Consider the following 22,877-nt stretch of genomic DNA (forward strand, 5'->3'; position numbering starts at 1 on the left):
TAGGTAGCACGACACGACAGCTTAACCAGGCCAGTTACCAAAATTCACTTAAACAGTAGCAAATTTATCATAATAAGCAAAAGATTAAATGCCCTTGAGTTACATCTAACAAATAAATTAATATTAACTTTCCTGGCCTTGGGATCAAAGAATAATCTACAGAGACTAATCGCAGAGAAGATGAGTCGGGAAAATCTCACAAAGTCGACTATCGCATTTCCTTAAAGAAGCAAATGTAAGCAAAAACTGGCAAAGAGAAATGAAAGGACTGACTTATGATACTGAGAAGATCAAAGCAATATTTCAAGATATTTGTTTGCTGAAGAAAGAGGATAAAAATTCTAGTATCAGGGTGTATTTGAACATCCGAATTTATCTTAAGAAGTAGTGGAAGCATAAATAAAACGGATGAGAGCCCTTTTCAGTACTCAGCAGCTGTATTGACAAAACTTGAGTTGATGAAAAAGCTAAGCACTCAGCAACCTCATAGTAAAATTAGATCAATAAACTTTACTTCTGTTTTGTTTCGTACGTGATTAACATTAACTCTTAACCGAATCATTTTGTTTCTTGACAAATAGCTGGGATTTCGCAGTGAATGTGGATTTACTGTATCATGCCACAACAACTGTGAAAACTGCATTTAAATTACTAAATTACTGCGAAAAAACATATGAATCAGAATCAGCTATCTGAACAAGGTATCGATTCCTACAGAAAATTGGTTTTTAAATTAACAAAAAACACGTCGTCAATTGTCCTTAAGATTCAAACAAGATAACTACACTGTGATGCAGTAGCAGCATAAGTGGCAAGAGGATTGGGTCTTATAAGAAGACTAAGGAATGAGCTTCCACCGAAAATCCTAATGATCCTCTATCATTATCTTGTCAATACGCATCTGTCTTATGGTTGTTTGGTACGAACTAGTTTGTTTGTGTCATGTTTAAAAGAGTCCAAATTTTACAAAATTTTACAAAATCTCTTAGGAGATAATGTGAGATTTGAAAATAGCACTTTGAGTTGCTTCACAAAAATGAAAACTATAAACGTTTATAAGTTAAGAGATATTCAACTAGCTATTTTTGTTTATCGATGCTTGAATTGTTATTCACCCCATTACTGTTGAGAAATTTTTAAGTCTAACTCGTGTTATCATTGTTATGAAAATAGATATTCTTCAGGGATAGTGTCTGAGGCTTGGAGTATTTAACGAGGATCTTTATTTCCGCGTTTTGCAGTTTCACAACTGCGGAATTATCTCCCGGAGGGTATAAAGGCGGCTGATAAAGTTACCCAGTACAAAAGTGGGTTGAAACGTTACCTTCTGGGAAGTTGTTAATTATACTATTGTACTTATCTGTTTTTCTCTTTTTTTGTGATTCTGGACTTATAGGCAAAGTGCGGATATATATTAGAAGATTATAGGGTTGGAAACAATCAACATACACAACCCAATGGGTTTCCCCGATGATTGTTGAAAGATGATGTAAGTGTTATTTTTGTTAATTAATTATCTCTCTCTCTCTCTCTCTCTCTCTCTCTCTCTCTCTCTCTCTCTCTCTCTCTCTCTCTCTCTCTCTCTCTCTCTCTCTCTCTCTCTCCTCCTCCTCCTCCTCCTCCTCCTCCTCCTCCTCCTCCTCCTCCTCCTCCTCCTCCTCCACAGTTAGGTTACCAAAAAAAGGCATTAAAAAGTTAAACTACGTCATCAGATAAAGTAACGGGAACTGTCTCGAAGATTCAACTTGTGGTAACGTAATTTCAAAGCAAAAAAACAATCAAGAATACCTCGTTTACTCCAAATCAATATGACAGCAACAACTGAACACCTTAATCAGTTATTACCCATTATAATGAATAATCTACTACTGTTATAACCTTTCTAGGCTAATCAGCCGACTGTTCAGCGGCCAATGAATGTTATGTCAACATCAGCCACAGTCCTTCAGGATTTTAAATGACTGAACAGTTTTTGTCCAAGTTCATTAATTGTACTAAAACAAAGAATAATGTGCACAAATCCGCCAAACACAATCGTTCACAGCATTAAATTGAGAGGTTATCTCTTTTCAAATTCAGGTACAGTACAGCATGTACGACGCGTGGTCTACATGTGCCAGGTGCAGCCAAGAGGTATTGTCAGGCATAAGTGTGCCGCGCGAGACGGAAGAAGTTACACTCCAAGATGTGTACCTCATGGCGAACAGTGGACGTTGCCTTGTATTAAATCCTTAAAAATTACGAATTTTACATTTTGCCTCATTTACTTCTATTGAAATTCAGCGCTTTTTGACACCTTGGGAGAAAATATTTGTACCGGAAGTCATTTTTCCATACATACTTTTCATATTAGCAGGTCTTTCGTAAATCTGGCAAAGACTGCGGTTTCATTTCACCAACAGTTTTGAACTATTTTACGTTGCTGTGCAGCAAAAACTATCTTTGTGAATTAGGTATGTAGAGCATATAAATCAAAACCAATATACTAGATTCAATCATGTTGTGAAACAAATAATAATAATAATAATAAAATAATATATTATGTAAGCCTCATGACCTTCCATTTAATCTACTCTCTGCAATACTTTTTGACACAAAAAGAACATATTTCAATAGGAGGCCAATTCTCTTACAATGCTTTTCCAACTAATCAACCCATGACTAATCAAGACTAAAAGACTAATCGATGGTTTATCTGAATAAGCAGGAGTCCCAGTTTCAAAAACAGTTATTCCCTACTTTATATAGCAGAGGAGCTAAAACAATTGTTACCAAGCGTATCTGTAGTATAATAAAACAGGCATCCATTTACAGAAAACAGATTCAATCTTTCACACTAAAGTATAAAAATAAGACTATCATGTCTAGCTCATTTACTTGAGTTCAATAGAGCCCCAAAATACTTTTTGACACCGCAAGGGATTCTCTTGGAATCGAAAAGGGCTTTCGCACTAAAAATATGGCCTATCTTGTTCAATCTATACAATAAAACCCATTTTCCTCCCAGAGAAAATAAATTTTACGCTGATATAATCACCCATACTGGAAAATTTTCTCTGAGCACATAAGATGTTTAATTTAAGAGACGGAAAAGGAAATCTAATGAAGGTTTTTTTTTTTTTTTCAGTAAAAGTGAGAGAAAACTTTTTTCTCAAGGCGAACAACTTTGGCCCTTTCTATAATTAAATCAAGGTAGGTGATGGTACTTCTTTTGAAGTAATGTAATATATTAGTTTAAAGCACAGCATGTATGTACCAACTAATGAAGAAGAAATGCTCCAGATTTTTTCGGCGTAGTTTGTCACCAAGCGATCGATTAATCTGGTTAACTATAGCAACAATATCCTAGAATGTTCCTATTAATTTCAACAATGTCAACTGGATATTCGTTTTTCGCCAATAAAAGATGAATTTTACAAAGAAACAAAATATTGGGCTTGGTCAAATAGCATCTTTGGGTAAACGGGTGCTTTTAATATAGCAAAAGGGCAACCATTTACAACGCTATTGTCAAAAAGGAATACTTAGATACCACAATAACTTTCCTGCGCCATCTTACAGCAAACATAACTGTGACAGCTTTTCGAATCATCTAAAATGCAAATGATGGTTAAATTTTTAGTTTTATAAGAATTAAAACTAGCACAAAACACTGAAATAAGAAGTTGAGCTTCAACCATATTTTGAAGTACATACTACGGTATATGATTTAAAGATGTCGTAGTCTACGTCATAAAGTTTTTAATAAGGTACTAAAGTCGGTGAAAACTTGACAAATTTCCACACTTAATAAAAAGTGCTTGGTCTAGGCAATAAAAACCAGAACTATTATTCCTTGAGATTTCAGTCCTGAGCTTGGGATCGTAGAAAAGAATTAAATTCTCAGTGCAAGCGCTGCCACCGACTAGCGAGATAACTCTGAAGCCTGACAGCTGCAGACAAAGACATTTGTCTTGTTATAAACTTACCATTCTTTTTTAAAGGATCTTCCGAACATATATCTCCTAGAAGCAAAAAATTACTCTTGAAGTTATCAACCAAAGTATCGATTACGAATTCCTTGCCAAAAAAAAAAGCCGTGCTTCAATCCTATATTCCATACAATCCCAATCCCATCATTATGCAGGTGAATGTCCTGAATCATTTTCTTCTTTTTTTCTGATTGACTATTTTGTCGAAATAAAAAGAATTTGATAGTATATCAAAAAATCATATTCCCCATAAAAAAAAACAAGCTGATCATGTCATTACAAAATATAATTGATAATAAAGTAAATAACATAAGAAATACGTAATGTAAAACGTTGACGAGGTTTAGAGAGAGGCACTGTTGGGTCTACTGATTAAATATAGCAGACATTCTTCATCATAGATTTTATTATTCTATAGTAGACATTAAACAAAACTCTACTCAAGCCAAGGGTGTTGGTCATTTCCACTCCCACGGAAAACATACTCCTTCATATATGTTTGTTTTGCTACATAAATTGTATTCCAAGGTTATGCAGCGATTACACTTAATTTCATCAAATTACTGTCTCATACTTTGGTATTTTCATTTGCTATTTAATCAGTTGCTATTTATAATCCAAATAGGACTTGGTTACACTAACAGGGCGATAGGGTCAAGGTCAAAATTTTACGAGAAACAAAGACGACGATAATGCTAACTTTCCCTGAAATTAATCAAGGCTTCATTTATGAACTGGCTGGATGTGGTCAAAGCTTGATGATAGAAATGTTCTAATCTGCAAGAATGTGTGCAAGATCTTTAGACTCAAAATGTGTCTTGCAAGATCTTTGATCACATTTCTATCAATTATAACGGGTATCAAGATCCAACCACATGGCTTACTAAACACCCTGGAAATCTGGAGAAATAAATTATTAAAACATAAGGAATGTTTTAAAAAACCGGGATGATTTGAAAAACGAGAAGAAATTAAACAACAAAACATTTTTCAACTGAAAGCAAGGAGCAACATTAAAACTTAACACGAACAGAAATTATGCTGTATATACCGCCTCTTTCTCAATCCTCATTCTTCACGCCAAAGATTGACTTTTTGGTCCAATCCTTTAAGAATTAAAGAAAAAAAAACTAATTCTTTTAGCTGAAAGTAAGGAGCGACATTAAAACTTAAAACGAACAGAAATTACTCAGTATATGAAATGAGTTGTCCCCTCCGCAATCCTTCGCTCTTTACGCTAAAGCTTTTAATTGTTTTAAAAAGTAGAATTGTGGCAAAGAGTCAAAGTTTAGCGTAAAGAGCGAGGGATTGCGGAGGGGACAACTCATTTCATATACGGAGTAATTTCTGTTCGTTTTAAGTTTTAATGTCGCTCCTTACTTTCAGCTAAAAAAATTAGTCTTTTTTTAATTTAATTTCTGAATGTTTTTGAATTAATGCATGTTTGGTTTTGGCTCTCCGCACATAAATTATTAAAATGAAATTTGTATATTAATTCTTTTTTTGGCTAAATGGCTTTCTCTTAGTTTTGATCAGACGATTTTGAGAAATAAGGGGTGGAGAAGGAGGCCTAGTTGCCCTCCAATTTTTCGGTTATTTAAAAAGGCAACTAGAACTTTTACTTTTTAACGAACGTTTTTATTAGTAAAAAATATACGTAAGTTAAGAATTAACTTACGTAACAAACTTTCATGACCTTATACTTTTATTATGTATACGAGGGGGTTTGTACCCTCATTAATACCTCGCTCTTTGCACTAAATCGTAAGTTTTGTCCCAATTCTTTAAGAATGACCCCTGAATCAGAAAGGCCGTAGAATAAATAGTCAAAATTACTAAAAATACTTTAGCATAAAGAGTAATGTATTTATCTCCCCCTTAAATACCTCGCTCTTTATGCTAAAGTATTTTTAGAACCCCTAATATGCGCAATAATCTCTGTTCGTTTTAAGTTTCAATGCTACTTCTTCCTTTCATTTGAAAAAACGTTTTCATGTTTATTTTTCATTGTTGTTTTATAGTAATGCTAGAGAATCCTGCGCCCTTGTCATTGAATTTGTCTTCTCCCATGACAGATTCCTCCAAGGAAAGATCCTCCAACATAGCCCCCTCTCCTCATCCCCACCCCCAAACAAAATAAAATCCCCCTGAAAACGTCAGTACACTTCCCAATAACCATTACTATATGTAAACACTGGTCAAAGTTTGTAACTTGCAGCCCCTCCCCCAGGGATTGTGGGGGAGTAAGTCATCCCCAAAGACATTTATTATGGTTTTCGACTATGTTGAACAAAATGGCTATCTCAAAATTTTGATGCGTTGACGTTGGGAAAAAAATGAGCGTGGGAGGGGGCCTAGATACCCTCCAATTTTTTTGGTCACTTAAAAAGGGCACTAAACTTTTCATTTCCGTTAGAATGAGCCCCCTTGCAACATTCTAGGACCACTTGGTCGATACGATGACCCCTGGAAAAAAAAACAAAAAACAAACAAACAAATAAACACGCACCCGTGATTTGTCTTCTGGCAAAAAATACAAAATTCCACATTTTTGTAGATAGGAGCTTGAAACTTCTGCAGTAGGGTTGTCTGATACGCTGAATCTGATGGTGTCATTTTCGTTAAGATCTTACGATTTTAGGGGGTGTTTCCCCCTATTTTCCTAAATAAGAAAAATTTTCTCAGGCTCGTAACTTTTGATAGGTAAGACTAAACTTGATGAAACTTATATATTCAAAATCAGCATTAAAATGCAATTTTTTTGATGTAGCTATTGGTATCAAAATTCAATTTTTTAGAGTTTTCAGTTCGTTACCACGAACTGTTTGGTGACTCCTGAACACAAGGACCGCTTAATTAGAACAGGTTTAAAAAAAATTAAAACTTTAATGTAACGAGCGAGAGCTGAAGAAGGGGCAGCCCCCCCCTCATATAAGGAATAATTTCTGTTCGCTTTAAGTTTTAATATCCCTCCTTACTTTTAGTTGAAAAAAAAATGTTTCTTTATATTTAATCAGCGTAAAAACCAATTTTATTGATGCATCACTGTTATCGAAATCTCTTTTTAAAAGTTTCGGTTACTATTAGCTCGAGTCGCTTTTTCCTTACAGTTCACTATCACGCACTGTTTGGTATAACATTACTGGTGGTTACGCTGATGACAGATTCCTGAAAACAACCCTATGATTCAGGTGACAGCAGGGCTTATGCTTTATATGCGATCAAATTCAATAATTTCTTTACAAAAAAAAACTGGGAATTTCAGATTCGAAGATAGACCTTCCAAGACTTTGATACTAGGAAATAGTACTGCTATCTCCGGTTTTCGAAGATATAATTCCATGTTCTGCACACATCTAGCATTACATGATCCCTAAGAATTTTACTTTTGAAACTATCAAAATTACATTTTGCTCTTCTTTATCCTGTTTAGTAGAGCCTAGAAGAAATCAAGTTTTCTTTTATTCTGTAAAACAAATTAGAATTTTTCCAGTCAGTCCAGTAAATTCAATTTTAACTTTTTTTTAAACTTTATTTCTGATCGTTTTCCAAATAAAGCCGGCAAATTCGCCTCACCCTCCATGGAAAATCCCATCCCAAAAATCCTGCATGGAAAGTTCCTTCCGTTTGAAATTTTTTTTTTTTAATTAGCCATGCTTATCTTCTCCGTCAGACATTGAGGTTCGAGTCCCTCAAAATCAATGTCTATGAATTTCCTGAACCCTAGTTAGAAAAAAAAAGATAAGCATGTAATTGTTAATGGATTCACATACACAATCTCTATCCAATACGTCACATTTTGCACAGACGATCTCCTATGTTTCGAAGCCACAACTTAGAAGCATAAAGAGAAAAAAAAATGCAAAAATCAACTAAAGCAGACAAAGGCGATATTAAACATTGATCTTAGCAGGATAAATTATAAATGAACATTAGTTTATTATTTAAAATCTCATTATGATCTAGCGGTTATGGCATCAAACAACTGGCATTCAAATCCCACTGAAGGCACATTATTTTTATATTATATTTCCAGTATATTTTGCCCCGTTAGCAATAAACATATTTTATTCATTTAAAATGAAATGAATTACTATTTTAAATGAATAAAATATGCATATTTTAAAATGTTTACCATACGCATTTTTACTCGGCTTTTAAGCTAGAGATATCTTAAGAAATTGTACCCAGTTAACAATTAATAGACCATAGAAAATCCCATTGCAAAAACTGGAACTAAGTATTCTTTTCAACCTAAGTTTGCTGCGTAGAAATAAGAATATTAGTCAAACTAAATACAATTCATTTCACTTTATAAGTTTCTTTTCTTCTGAATGTCACTTTGAATATTTAAAAATCAATCTTCCTACCATTTACTGCAGGATTCACTGAATCAAATAGTTTCCTATGATTTTAGAGATTTACCGCAGTTAACACTAAATCACTTTTTTCTGCTGCTTCTTCCTTAAACACCCGAAATAAAAGAGTCATTATTTGAAAAAGTTATTTCAAGGCAAATTATATATGCAGGGAGAGAGAAAAGCACAAACAAATGCATACTAAATGTTATTTTTACTCGGCGGCTAAACACAGCTTACCAGGAAAAAAAAACTAGAAGAACGGAAACTTTAACAATGCTTTTAATAAATGGGATCTGGTTTCGAAAGATAATTGCTTCCCATTAAAGAACTTGCAAGAACTAGAAAAAAAAGTTTCTAAACTCTCGCTCAGAAACGCATTATTAAACATTATTAAAGGAAGAAAAAAAGATAGTAAAACGACAAATTTACGGTGTTGAGCGAAAATGAAATCAATTAAACGAAAAAAAAATGTTCCAGCAAAGCAATCTTAAAAAGTATTATCGAATCACAAAAAAGTCAGTAAAAGACAAGCTAAACTAAAACATGTAAAAATGGAGCACAGGAGAATTTGCGGCGGTATTACGAGATAAAAAGAGTACTAGTAAAATCAACTAAATTAAATGAGCCAATTTTCGAAAAGTTGCCTGACAACAAGGATGCAAACGGTGCGGCGTCCTTTGTGAAAAAGGTGGTTTGATTCTGCTTAGCCTGCGCATCAAACGGTTCGTGGTAACGAACTGTAGTAAGGAGCGACCCGGCTCAATAGCAACTGAAACTCTAAAAAATTGAATTTTGATACCAATAGTTACATCAAAAGAATCGCATTTTAATGGTGATTTTAAATATATAAGTTTCATCAAGATCAGTAATACCCATCAAAAGTTCCGAGCCTGAGAAAATTTGTCTCATTTCAGAAAATAGGGGTTAACACCCCCTAAAAGTCATACAATCTTAACGAAAATCACACCATCAGATTCAGCGTAACAGAGAACCTTATTGTAGAAGTTTCAAGCTCCTATCTACAAAAATGTGGAATTTCGCATTTTTTTGCCAGAAGACAGATCACGGATGCGCGTTTATTCGTTTTTTTGTTTTTTGTTTTTTTTTCCCAGGGGTGAACGTATCGACTGAGTGGTCCTAGAATGTCGCGAGAGGGCTCATTTTAACGGAAATTAAAAGTTCTAGAGCCCTTTTTAAGTGACCAAAATATTGGAAGGCACCTAGGCCCCCTCCCACGCTCATTTTTTCCCAAAAGTCACCGGATCAAAATTCTGAGATAGCCATTTTATCGACCATAGTCAAAAAACCTAATAACTATGTCTTTAAGGACGACTTACTCCCCCGCAATGCCCATGGGAGGGGCTGCAAGTTACAGACTTTGACCTGTGTTTACATATAGTAATGGTTACTGGGAAGCGTACAGACGTTTTCAGGGGGATTTTTTTTTGTTTAGGGGGAGATTTGAGGGGGGGTTACGTGAAAGGATATTTCCATGCAAAAACTTGTTATGGGAGAAGAAAATTTCAATAAAGGGGGCGCAGGGTCTTCTAGCATTATTTGAAAAAAAAAACAATGAAAAAATAAATATGAAAAGTTTTTTCTACTGAAAGCACGGAGCAGCATTAAAACATAAAACGAACAAAAATTATTACGCATATGAGGGGTTTACCTCCTCGTTATACCTCACTGATTACGCTAAAGTATTTTTAGTAATTCCAGCTATTTATTCTACGACCTTTGTGATTCAGAGGTCATTCTTAAGGAATTGAGACAAAATTTAAGCTTTAACGTCTTTAAAAAATTTAAAGTTCTAGTTGCTTTTTAAGTAATCCAATAAACTGGAGGGCAACACTAGGCCTCCTCCCTCGCTCCTTTTTTCCTCAAAATCTTCCGATTAATTGCAATTAATTAACATGCAAATTTCGTTTTAATTATTTATGTGCGGAGAGTCAAGACCAAAACATGCATTAATTAAAAAACGTCCAGAAATTAAATAAAAAAACAAGTTTTTTTAAGTGAAAGTAAGGAGCAACATTAAAACTTAAAACGAACAGAAATTACTCCGTATATGAAAGGGGCTTTTCCTCCTCAACGCCCCGCTCTTTACGCTAAAGTTTCTTACTGTTTTAAAAATAGAGTTAAGAGAAAGAGGCAAAGTTTAGCGTAAAGAGCGGGGCGTTGAGGAGGAAAAGTCCCTTTCATATACGAAGTAATTTCTGTTCGTTTTAAGTTTTAATGTTGCTCCTTACTTTCATTTTAAAAAAAACTTGTTTTTTTTTTATTTAATCACCAAAAGGCTTAGGTGCATTAAGCTTGTCTAAAGAAAGTAGGAAAAACAGCATCCCTGAAATATGTTTACTAAATGGCCTGTAAGAGAAAATGACATAAGCATTCGGGAACTGGCTGCTAATGAATAAGTTTTAAATTAAAGATTTTTCACCCGTTTTTCAGGGTCAGTGGCGGCTAAATACGACAAGTGTGTCGCACATGTAGCCGCCCTGGAAATAAAAAGACAATCATTATCTTGTACCTCCGATTTTCCGCTTAACCGTACAAGTTATCCGAGACACGCTTTTGCAACTAGATTTATTGAAATTTTATCATAGTGCTTAATTCGTCTGGAGAATGTAGAGCCCTGCAGCTAGGAGTCACCCCCCCCCCCAATATAACTAAATAATCTTAGTCTATTTAAGTTATAACCACCATGTTTAAATTCCATTAAGGGAGATTACCAAAAGAAAAAAGACATAAGACTTCAGCAATGTGGAATAGATAGCTTCCATAAAATCTATATTTCCAAGAAAAACAATAAGAAAACAGGAGTATTTTATTTCATTACCAATAGAAACATTTCTTCCATGTTATCTGGATATTATTGCCAAGAAGGACAATAATTCAGGTGGAAACCAGGACAGCTCTTGTGGTCCTCATTTTTCCAGTATTCGTTGAAAAAAAATACTGTAAGCGTTAAGCGTAATATTCAACAGAAAGTACCGAAAATTGGCTAGGTAACAGAACTAAAAAGGGTAAATGCTGCCTTTGGGTTTGGAGGTTTTTCCAATATCATCTTCAATGGAGTCTTTTTACAATAAAATAAAGGATATGGACCAATAATGCAAATAATAAAATCTAAATTGACAAAAAGCAAATTTAAAGACAAAACCAAATTGACACGTTTTAAAGCGCGTGGAAACACAATCAACATGTAAAAAAAACCGAAATTCCAGACATTCTTCTCATCAGGGAGATAGGTCCTCAATGCAAACCCTATGACCATATCACTCGAATTTCTTATTGTTACATAATTCTATATTATTTTGTAAATAGTTCACCAATTTGCTGCTACTTTGAAAAGCTTGCCTCTCCCCATATGTATAGGACTTAGTAGAGAGACTGGCAGGAAGGAATGCAGGAAGGAATGTCTACCGCCTTATTTTGCTTTTCCCTTTCGGAGAACTTCAAAAAGTTCTCAGTCAAGGTCGCGATAAGGATTTCCGAGCAGGGGAAGGGGGCATATAATGCATCCTCAAGTAGTTCTTCTAGGCAGAAAAGACCCAAGAATTTATTTAGGGGCAAAATTACCAGACTATTTCAAATTCAGATAAAGTGTTAAATGACTAACGAAAAAAGTTAATGAGCAACAAGGTACTCCCCCCTTGCACCGAAAGCTCATCGAACTTTCGTTTTTTATTTTCTCCAACAACTCTCGTGTAAAGAAATTAAATTTGGTTTCATTAAAGTACCCACAATAAACCTGTTTCCTAAGAGCAAAGACATAGCAAAATTAAAAGCTGACAAAAAATTAAAACATTAATATAGGTAAAGAAAATGAAGGAGATCCCAAGGTTGCAATAAAAAAATAAAAAATCTGAACATTCAGTATCTCCAAAAATCGTTTAGTTGAGATATGTAGGTTGTAGCGATATATTTGTATTTTTCAGTGTTTTCAAATTCTTCCAGACGCTAACTGAATCCAAGCAGTGAAAGGGAATTTCAGACATTCACCGGTGAATGTCGACATTAACAAAATTTGGGAAATTCATAGTAGCATATATATCTTCAAACGAGCAACTGCCTATGTACGTATTTATATTTATCATTTTTTCCTAGAAAACTGCTCCTTTTTTTCTATTTTTTTTTTATTGAGACCCAGGGATTTTCTGGCCTGAAAAAAAGACCAAAATAGGTCACAGGTTTGATAAAATTAGTTTAGGGCCTTAAGTTTGCAGAAAAACAATACAGATGACGTCATACTTATGAACATAATTCAAGAGCATAAATTACATCATTCCCCCCCCCATAAGAAGATGACAAATGACTCTGAATAGTAAGAAAAAGACATAGAACAAGAAGCAGAAAAATATCATCTGAATTGCAAATGAAAATATTGCCCAACAAAATTTATGATTAGAGGACAAATCAAATTATATGGAATGAAGAACGTATTGGTCTAGCATGTGTGAGTCTATGAAGGATAAACAGGAATAAGGAATTGATTTAGTATCCGTGACACGTGCAATCACACACACACAAGACGACTGATGACTCCAAACAGCAAACGAAAAAGACAAGGAACAAGAAACAGGAAAAATGACATGGCACAGCCAATGTGTAATTTATATATGTCAGAGGACAGAGGCATGAGAAAACTCCTGGTTGACACGGAATTATATAACAACGCAATTTAAGCAAAAATAGAAAGACTGGGGTGAAGCTGGGAAAGATTTTTTGGCATGTATGATGTCATGCATAATTATACGTGATTTTGAGTGAACCCAAACAACTAAGGAAAAAGGCATGGAAAAGTGCCCGAGATAATGATGGACAAAATGAAGCACAACAAGATCTGTGACTAGAAGACATACTACAACATTAAGCAAAAAGCAATTGTCAATGTATTTATGAAGTTATGAACAATTTTTTTCTTGAATACCGGCTCCATTTTTCTGTTCTTTTAAAATTGGCAACCTGGGATTATTCTGGCCTGAAAAGAAATTCTAGATGTGTCAAAAGTTTAATGAAATAGGTTAACAACCTTATTTTTTTTTAAACAAATAACGTGAGTGACGTCATATTTATTTACATTTAAAGAGAAAAGTTATGTCATTATTACCCCAGCAGTGGTCGCATCGGTTTTAGTATCTATTACGCATGCTAAATTACACAAGATGAGAAACTACTCTGAACAGCTAGAGAAAAAAGAATTGAACCAGAAACAGCAAAAATCACATTGAAATGTAAAGAAAAATATAGTATAACGAGATTTGCGATTAGAAGACAAGGGAAAATTACAAAGGATTAAGGAACGGGTTGACATATGAGAGTAGTGAGGGGATTCCAGGTTTCAAAGGGGCCCTATCCTTTCGGCTCCCGGTCCCAACACTTTTTTTTATAAAACCTCCTCAAGATGCAGGCGTTCGTCACATAATAGGAATTATTAAGTTATGCAAATGTTTTCTTTGGTTGTTAAGTATCATAGTTGTTTTCTTGAATGTCAAAAAACCTGAGGGTGTAGGGAAAAACCTTAAGGGCCCCACCATTTCATGTTTTCTTTAGTTGTTATGTAATAGGAGATGTTAGAGTCAGGGCCTGCCAGGCTAGTGGGGAGTCCCAGATCGCAACTGAGGATACCGCAAGCGAGGGGAGTTACATACGTACACTTGTATGCTATATAATAAACATTATTTACCTATGTTGAGGGTGACGCAGTCTTGCGTGAAAGGTTAGATTTATTGGGAATGAAACATTCTACCAATGACCTGATAGAGGCCAAGACCCGCCAGTCAAGTGGAGAATCCCCGGTTTTAACTATGAATAGTGCACACGTGGAATGTTACGTAGGTACACGTGACTGTTACATAATAGAAGATTGTATACCTATGTTAAGAGTGACGCAATCTTGCGTGACATGTTGGATATATTAGGACTGATGCATTCTCAAATGACTTGTTATAGGTCAGGGCCAGCCAGTCAAGTGGGGGGCCCCTGGTTTAAACTGAGGAGAACACAAACTTGAAGTGTTACGTAATGACGATGCACAGGTGGGATGTTAAATAATACTTAAATGGATTTTTCTCTTCAGGATTTCATTTTCTTTCAGTTTTTTTTCTTTCAAGGCTTTTTTCAAGATTTCATTTTCTTTCAAGACGTTTGAAAGCAAGACCTTTCAGACCGTTCAAGCGAAAGGGGTCGTGTTAGAGGTAAATTTAATTCACATTAAGAGATATTTCTGAGAGGTTTTAATGAAAAGGCTTTGTTTCTATTACTCTATTAGATGTACTTGCCTGTTATATTCCCTTAATTTTTAATCGTGATACTAAAAAAAAACACATTTTGAAAAACGACAAATGCAAACGATGAAAAACAAGAGCTAACAGATCATATGGTACTTGTGACGAGGCAAGAAGAGCTAAGAACAGAGAGCTCATATGGTATGAGCTCTAACAAAATTCTAAGAACCAATAAATTGATTTAAAAGGAAAATCAGAGGCTTAATGCCGGTCGGGATTTAAAATAAGAGCAGTGAGTCAGGATGTCCTTCTAAATATCAAATTCATTAAGATCCGATCACCCACTCGTAAGTTATAAATACCTCATTTTTTTCTAATTTTTCCTCTCCCTTTAGCCCCCAAGATAGTCGAATCTGGAAAAACGACTTTATCAAGTCAATTTGTGCAGCTCCCAGACACGCCTACCAATTTTCATTGTCTTAGCACGTCCAGAAGCACCAAACTCGCCAAAGCAGTAACCCCACCCCACAAACCCCCCAAAGAGAGCGAATCTAGTACGGTTACGGCAATCACGTATCTACGACACTTGCTTATTCTATCCACCAGGCTTCATCCCGATTCCTACACTCTACGCGTTTTCCAAGATTTCCGATTTACCCCATTCCTTCTAAATATCAAATTTTGTTAAGATCCGGTCACCCGTCCTTACGTTAAAAATATCTCAATTTTTCTAATTCTTCCAAGTTAACATCCCCCAGCTCCTCCAAAGAGAACGGATCCGTTCCAATTATGTTAATCACGTATCTAGAATTTGTGCTTATTCTTCCCATCAAGTTTCATCCCGATCTCTCCACTATAAGCGTTTTCCAAGATTTCTGTTTCTCTCCTCCAACCCCCTATGTCCCCGGATCCAATTCGAGTCAAAAATGGAGCATCTGAGACATAAGATCCTTCTATATATCAAGTTTCATAAAGATCCAATAACCTATTCGTAAGATAAAAATACCCCAATTTTCACGTTTTCTAAGAATTCCGGTTTCCCCCTCCAACTCCCCCCAATGTCACAGGATCTGGTCAGAATTTAAAATAAGAGCTTTAAAGCACAAGATCCTTCTAATATCAAATTTCATTAAGATCTGGTCACCAGTTCGTAAGCTACAAATACCTCATTTTTCCTAATTACCCCCCCCCAACTGCAACAAAAAGAGCGGATCCGGTCCGGTTATGTCAGTCACGTATCTTAGACTTATTTTTATTCTTCCCATCCAGTTTCCTCCTGATCTTTCCACTCTAAGTATTTTCCAAGAATTCCAGTTCCTCCCCCCACTGATGCTGGATCCGGTTGGGATTTAAATAAGAGATTTGAGTTACGAGTTCCTTCTAAATATTAAATTTCATGAAGATCCAATCACTCCTTCGTAAGTTAAAAATACGTCATTTTTTCTAATTTTTCAGAATTAACCCCCCCCCCCCAATAGATCGGATCCGTTCCAATTATATCAATCACATATCTAAGAATCCTGATTATTTTCCCCACCAAGTTTCATCCCGATCCCTCCACTCTAAGCGTTTTCCATGATTTTACGTCCCCCCCCAAACTCCCCCCAATGTCACCAGATCCAGTCAGGATTTAAAATAATAGCTTTGAGACGCGATATCCTTGTAAATATCAAATTTCATTGATATTCGATCACCCGTTCGTAAGTTAAAAATACCTCATTTTTTTTTTATTTTTCAGAATTAACCCCTCCCCAACTACCCCAGAGAGAGCGAACCCGTTCTGGTTATGTCAATTATGTATCTAGGACATGTGCTAGGACATTTTTCCCACCAACTTTCATCCCGATCCCTCCACTCTAAGTGTTTTCCAAGATTATAGGTTCCTCCTTCCCCCCCCCCAATGTCACCAGATCCGGTTGGGATTTAAAATAAGAGCTCTGAGACCCAATATTCTTCCAAACATCAAATTTCATTAAGGTCTGATCAACCGTTCGTAAGTTAAAAATACTTCATTTTTTCTATTTTTTCCGAATTAACCCCCCCCCCCAAAGGTCAAATGAAGAAAATGACTATTTCTAATTTAATCTGGTCCGGTCCCTGATACGCCAGCCAAATTTCATCGTCCTAGCTTACCTGGAAGTGCCTAAAGTAGCAAAACCCGGACCGACTGACAGACCGACAGAATTTACGATTGCTATATGTCACTTGAATAATACCAAGTGCCATAAAACACCTTTTTGAATTCGGTTATTTCTAATGAAAATGTCACGTTTTTTTACAAGACTATGCACATTCACAACACCGTGACAATATGTGACTATCCCACCCTAGCAAGTATTTCCAGGGGGGTGGGGCGTTATTGGAGGTAAATTTAAGCCATATTAAGAGATATTTGTGCAGAGTCTTATTGAAAATACGACATATCTATCACTCTATTAGATGCACCTGCCTGTTACATTCCATCAATTTAAACCTTCATACTAGTAAAATCACATTTTTGAAAAATGAAGCCTGCAAACGAATAACAAAGAGACATTTTTGCATTCGTTTATTTCTGAGAGGTTTTAATTAGAATTTCACGTTTCTTTGAGCCAAGACTATGCATATTCACGCCACCGTGAAAATATGTGGCTAACCAGCCCAAGCAAGCAATTCCAGATGGAAAGGTTGTAATTAGAGGTGAATTTAAGCCATATTAAGAGATATTTCTAGGAGGTCTAAATGAAAAAGCATGCATTCGGTTATTTCTGGGAGGTCTTAGTGAAAAAGCCAGCATTCGGTTATTTCTGAGAGGTTTTAAAGAAAATACCATGTTTCTTTGAGCCAAGACCATGCATATTCACACAAATGTGGCTAGCGCACCTTAGAAAGCCATTCCATAAGAAATCACATTCAGTTGCAAACGAAAATGTTGAACACCGAAATTTACGGTTTGAAGATAAAGCAAAATTAAAATGGAATGAAGGAAGGTTTTAGGTTAGTATGTGTTAGCGGTTAGAAGATAAAGCAAAATCAAAATGGAACGATGGAACGTTAGTATAGCGAGAGTCAGTCTGTGATTGATAAACAGGAAGGAGGAATTATTATTTAGCATCAACGACGCGCGTAAAATTGCACAAGATGACAAATAACTCTGACCAGTTAAAGAAAGAGGCATGGAACAAGATGCAGCAACACATCACATTGAATTTTAAGTGAAAACGTGATTTAAAACTAGAGAACTAGCCCAATAGTTATGCTATCGGGGAATTTAGATAGTTTAGAAAATTATAATTGAATAAGGAAAGTCGTATATTAGCGTATGTAAAAGATAAGCAGGAAGGAGGAATAGAATTCACAACATAATATCTTAATTCAATTAGTAGATAACTTCGAAGACCACACTGTCTTTCCATGACGAAAGTAAAGCAGTTCGAAATAGGGATGAAACCTTTTAATTGACAGTGAACAGATATAAAATTTTTAACTGGATATTTTCGAACAAGTAAATGGTTTACCCACAGGGGCCTTTTTAAGTCCTTTATTAGCAAATTGTTTTGTAGAAAATATTGAAACAGTAGCGTTAGATTCTTCTTTTTTTTTTATTTGGGGGAGATATATAGATGACAAAATTTCAGTATGGAATTATGGGGAGGAGGAATTAAAAGGTTTTTTAGAACATCTTAATTTTTGGGGAGATACTTTAAAATTTACCATAGAATTAGAAGAGGATAAGAAACTTCCTTTTCTGGATGTTCTTCTTTTAAAAAATGAAAATAGTCTGGATTTTAAGATTTAAAGAAAACCTACTAACAATAACAGATTTTTGTCGTTTTTCTCCGGTCATACTCGCCAAGTAAAAATTGGTTTAATCATATCCTTAACTGACCGCATTTTTAGAATTTGCTCTCCAAATTCATTGAGGAGGAATTATTGTTGTTAAAAGAGATTTAATAAGCAACCATTACCCGGGTTGGTTAATTGACCAGACTTTTCGAAAAGGAGAAAAAAAATTTCTAAAATTTTCTGACGATATTCTGGAAACAACAGAAAAGAAAGATGTTTTTTGTTCTCTACCATATGTTCCAGGGTTGAGTGAAAAACTTAAAAGAATTTTACAAAATAATGGCTTAAAGGTAGCTTTAAGAGGTAGTAATACTTCGGCTAGTTTTTAAAATTCTGGAAAGGATCGAACTTTCGTAGAGCAACAAAGTGGGGTTTATAAAATCCCATGTACTTGTGATTTAGGGGAGGCAAGGCACTGAGCCCCTACCTGATGTCAACTTCAAGCAAAAAAAAGGCTCGTAGGAAAGTTAAGCCAGACTGCCATAAATCTTGTGATTTTAGATATCTAAAAACACATCCTTTTCTTAAAAGCAACTTATAAATCCAAGTTTGTCATAAATTGTTGTAAAGAAATTACTCTTCGTCAGTACAATATGCTCAAAAGAAAAAAACAAGACGGAAAAAATACTTACAAATCGGAAGAGATGCCTTGAACAGTCAAGTTTTCTTGTAGAAATCCTGAAAGCAACGAAAAAGCAAGCAAAATCCTAGTTAAAGAACCTCTGTGGTGCAACTAAGGTTACCAAAAATGGCAGACAATGTATGGGATTGTGCAACTTTCTTGTAACTGTGTTATTTTTTATAAATGTTTTCTTAGGCCAAACAGCTTTTTGTATGATAGTAAATGGAAAAGGGCAAATTACTTAAAAAAAAAAACAAATGACTCAACATAGACGTTGAAACTGGGACAAAAATAAATACGCACCTAATCAGGTACACTTTATTAAAGACAGCAAAACTATGATATAAACAATATAGACCAAGGCAAGTAATTTTAATAGAGACAGTAAAAACCAGGCTTATTAAAATATGTCTACTCTTTTTCATCTCTTTTCATTTATTTTCATTTGTCTCAATGTTGGTCAAATTTGTGCCAATTAAAGAGTTACTCTACAAATTAAGTTTCCACATGCAGAAGCATAAATCCTTGCTACATACCCGATTCCAGTGTTGTCAACTACTTTCTATAATAAATGATATGAAAATCATCCCACAGTCGTTGCTGCGACAATACCATAAAAAAGGAATAAAACCACTAGATAATATTTTTTTTGCTTCTAGTTATTAACGATCATAATAGACCGCACGATCAATCAGGCTTAAGCTACATGAAATATAGAGGGAGAAATACAAGTTAACTTAGGCAGAAAAGCATGAAAGGATACAACAACCGCTGATTTAGCGACTGGGGTGATTTTGGCTCCAGGTGACGTTAATCCAGGACACATTATATTCGCTCCACTCAGCACAAACTTGATTGCCCCCTTATCCACTTGTTCCCATGGCAAGATATAAGGAACTGAAACAAAGTGAAAATATAATGTATAATGCTGGTATGGCCTTTGGAGACAAAAAGAAATAGAAAGTCACATTAGGCAATATGCTTGAAAATACTACAATTTTCGCAAGAAATTTACAAATTTTCATTCGAAAATACATAAAAAAAACGCTTTGAAATTATCCTGAAATGGCATGAAGAAAATGTTTCAATGGATGTTATTAGTGAAAAACAAATAAAGAATCCCTGGAAGAAGGTAAACCGTTTCATGAAATGTTTTTATATCTGCAGGTAATATGTAAAAAGAAAAGAAAAAAATATCACGTTTTGAATACAGAAGGTCAAAAAGGTTAAAATAATGAGTTAATAAGTCATTTCAGAAATATACGATTTATTTAGTTAGAGTGAGCTTGGCATGTTTTTTTTTTGCAAATTTCACAAATGTTTAGATTATACACTTACAAGCCTACCTTTATTTTTGATTTTAAAACAATCTGCAGAACCAAAAGAACACTACTGAAAATTCTTGACTAAACACTTTGAAATGGATAAACTACATAAAGATAGATATTAATATATACATTTCAAACACATAACAAAGAGACGTATTGGACTTCTTATGTATATAAAATAGATAAAATATTCATAAATATGTTTTTAAATACGAAACAAGTAGATTTTTCAATTTCCTGAGCGAAGATCCGTAATTCGTTTCCATCATTTATTAGTTTCGCAGCTTTCTGGGAAATAAACAGTGTGACGTCCTATTTCCAAAGCTTTTACAAAAGGGGTGCATCCAAACCTTTAGAATTGCGATTCTTTATATTTAAAAAAAAAGTCCCATTTTTTAAAATTAATTTAAGCCAATGCGTCAAATTAAGAAAGTTTTCATATTAAAGGTAAAAAGGAAATTCTTTAATTTCTGATCAAGCAAGGTTTCATGATCTACGAGGAAAATATATACACTTCGTCCATGCCTTTGAATGTGCTCAGTAAATGCAAGAAAACAAAAACAAAAAAGGGCTTGATTTGAAAGGGATTTATTTCTTACTTTTCTGTCGTAACTGGATGAAATTTGGTATGTGTTTCGCTTCAGTTTAAATCTTCATATTTAAATTTCAAAACTATAAGTCTTACTCAAAACTACAGGTTTATTGTAGACCTGCTATCGGAGATGACTAATTTAGCTGCGTTAATTTACTGAAGCATTTCATGAAGTTCTAAATGACTTCACAGAAAAACAACTGAGGAGTAGCACTAATCTCTTAGAGACGGGTTCCTTGGGTCTAGCAATGGTATTCAGACTGCTTGCAGACTCCGTTCTTAAAAGCACCCCAAAATTAAAATCTAGGAATTTAAAGCCTAGAATATCGACCGTCTACTCAAAAATTGCTTCGAAACTGATCAATCAGCATCTGAAGAATATTTCAGCCAATATCAGAACAAGTTTAAACATCTTGTTGTGATCGGGATCTTATAACAAGTGACGATTACTACCACTCTGTTGCACGTCTTACCCATTGAATGAATCCGCCTGCGTGAAAGATTATGTTGGACACTTCGGGATAGACCCCACAACTAGCGAAGGTAGTGTCATTCTGGGCCATCCTAAGTGGCTCAGACAGCTTTCGATATAACCTCTGGCCCTAAATTTCTCAAAGTGTCCCATCCATTTCTGAATTCTGCTGAAAGAGGAAGAGTTCTCACATCCATGCTTACTCACAACATTGTCCTTGATATTTGTAAAGGAGTCTGTCTAGAACAGCGTTTGACAAAATACATTTTTATAGGAGCTCCAGCTGAGGTGTCCGATGAAAGGCGAACAGTGACTGAATTAGAGACATAGGTGTCAACTTGGGACTATTTTTCCAACCCTGCATTAATATAATTATCTAGCTAGTCACTTTGTGTTTGAATACTAACTTCCTCTCCTCCAAGAGAAAGGGTTAACATACCTTGGAAAAGTACTTGGCAATCAAGCATTAGGTTTCCAATGTCATATAAAGGTCATAAAGAAAATAATACTACTAAGAAAATAATCAGCAGTGCCATCTAGTGATATAAATTATGTCAGTCATATCGTATCAGTCATATCAATTATGCATGAGCAATATTTTCTTTACAGAACGCCCACATGACATACAAGGATTCTCCAAAGCAGGGTTGCCACCGACAACTTTCAGAAAAAGGAAAAGCCTCAAGGAAAGACATGAAAAACCTGTATGTAAATCCACAAGAAAATACTGCTTTCTTATCTAATCTGTATTGTTTTTTTTAAGTCAAGAACTTGGTTGTTTTTGCTTCCTCTTTATTTGTAGCCGATAGCTTTTGTTCTACTTTTGTCTTTGAATATTGCCTTCTCAATCTTCTTAGTAGTCTTCTTTCTATTTTTTTCAGTACTTTTTACCTGCTCTCTGACATTTTCAGAAAAACAGAGGAACTCTTTCTTCATAAGGAGTCTTCCTGAGTCCTTATAAATAATTATCCAAGAGGCAAAAGACAGACATCCCAATAAAAAAAGATTGGCTTTGTTTTCCAAACTACAAGAAGGTAAAATTCTTACAATACGCATAGGGATAGAACAAAATTCTACGCTGTATTTTTACGATAATCAGAACCCTAAAAGCTTGAAGTTTGGAAATTTTCTTATAGACATACCAGAAGCATAGAACTTCTTGACAGTAATTTACAATTTATCTTAAATCATTTAATGTCTCCAAAATTTGTCTAGGCTTTTACAAAGCTATTCTAAGGCCCATAATTTCTTGCTGTTTACTCTTAATTCGTTGGAAAAGCTGACCCACAGTGGCAGTTGTCTACTAGTTGATTTCTCAAGAGTGAGGCACGCAGAACAAATTCTGCCGGTGAGAGATTGGTCACAGAACGTTTGGATGGAAAGACAGTTTTTAGCCCTGAAATTTTTCTAGAGCATACCTGATGAATTCCAGGTATGAAAAAGTTGTCTCTGAGGTTCTCCGTCCTGCTACTTAAA

General features: G+C 35.0%; 1 protein-coding gene and 1 long non-coding RNA gene across 2 annotated transcripts in view; one reads left to right on the plus strand and one right to left on the minus strand.

The window, feature by feature from the left end:
- LOC136031880 (malignant T-cell-amplified sequence 1 homolog) overlaps positions 1-22,877 on the minus strand; it is an 84,199-nt gene that overhangs the window by 17,607 nt on the left and 43,715 nt on the right. Inside the window, exon 5 of the mRNA XM_065711824.1 lies at positions 19,773-19,906. Within this exon, the coding sequence (XP_065567896.1) occupies positions 19,773-19,906 (134 nt within the window). The remainder of the gene's footprint in view (positions 1-19,772; positions 19,907-22,877) is intronic.
- Positions 1,343-22,144, plus strand: LOC136031881 (uncharacterized). The gene is made up of 3 exons (XR_010618609.1): positions 1,343-1,489; positions 3,128-3,192; positions 22,011-22,144. It is a non-coding gene; the product is annotated as an uncharacterized LOC136031881 (long non-coding RNA).

Source organism: Artemia franciscana, chromosome 10, assembly GCF_032884065.1.
Source record: "Artemia franciscana chromosome 10, ASM3288406v1, whole genome shotgun sequence".
Taxonomy (NCBI): domain Eukaryota; kingdom Metazoa; phylum Arthropoda; class Branchiopoda; order Anostraca; family Artemiidae; genus Artemia; species Artemia franciscana.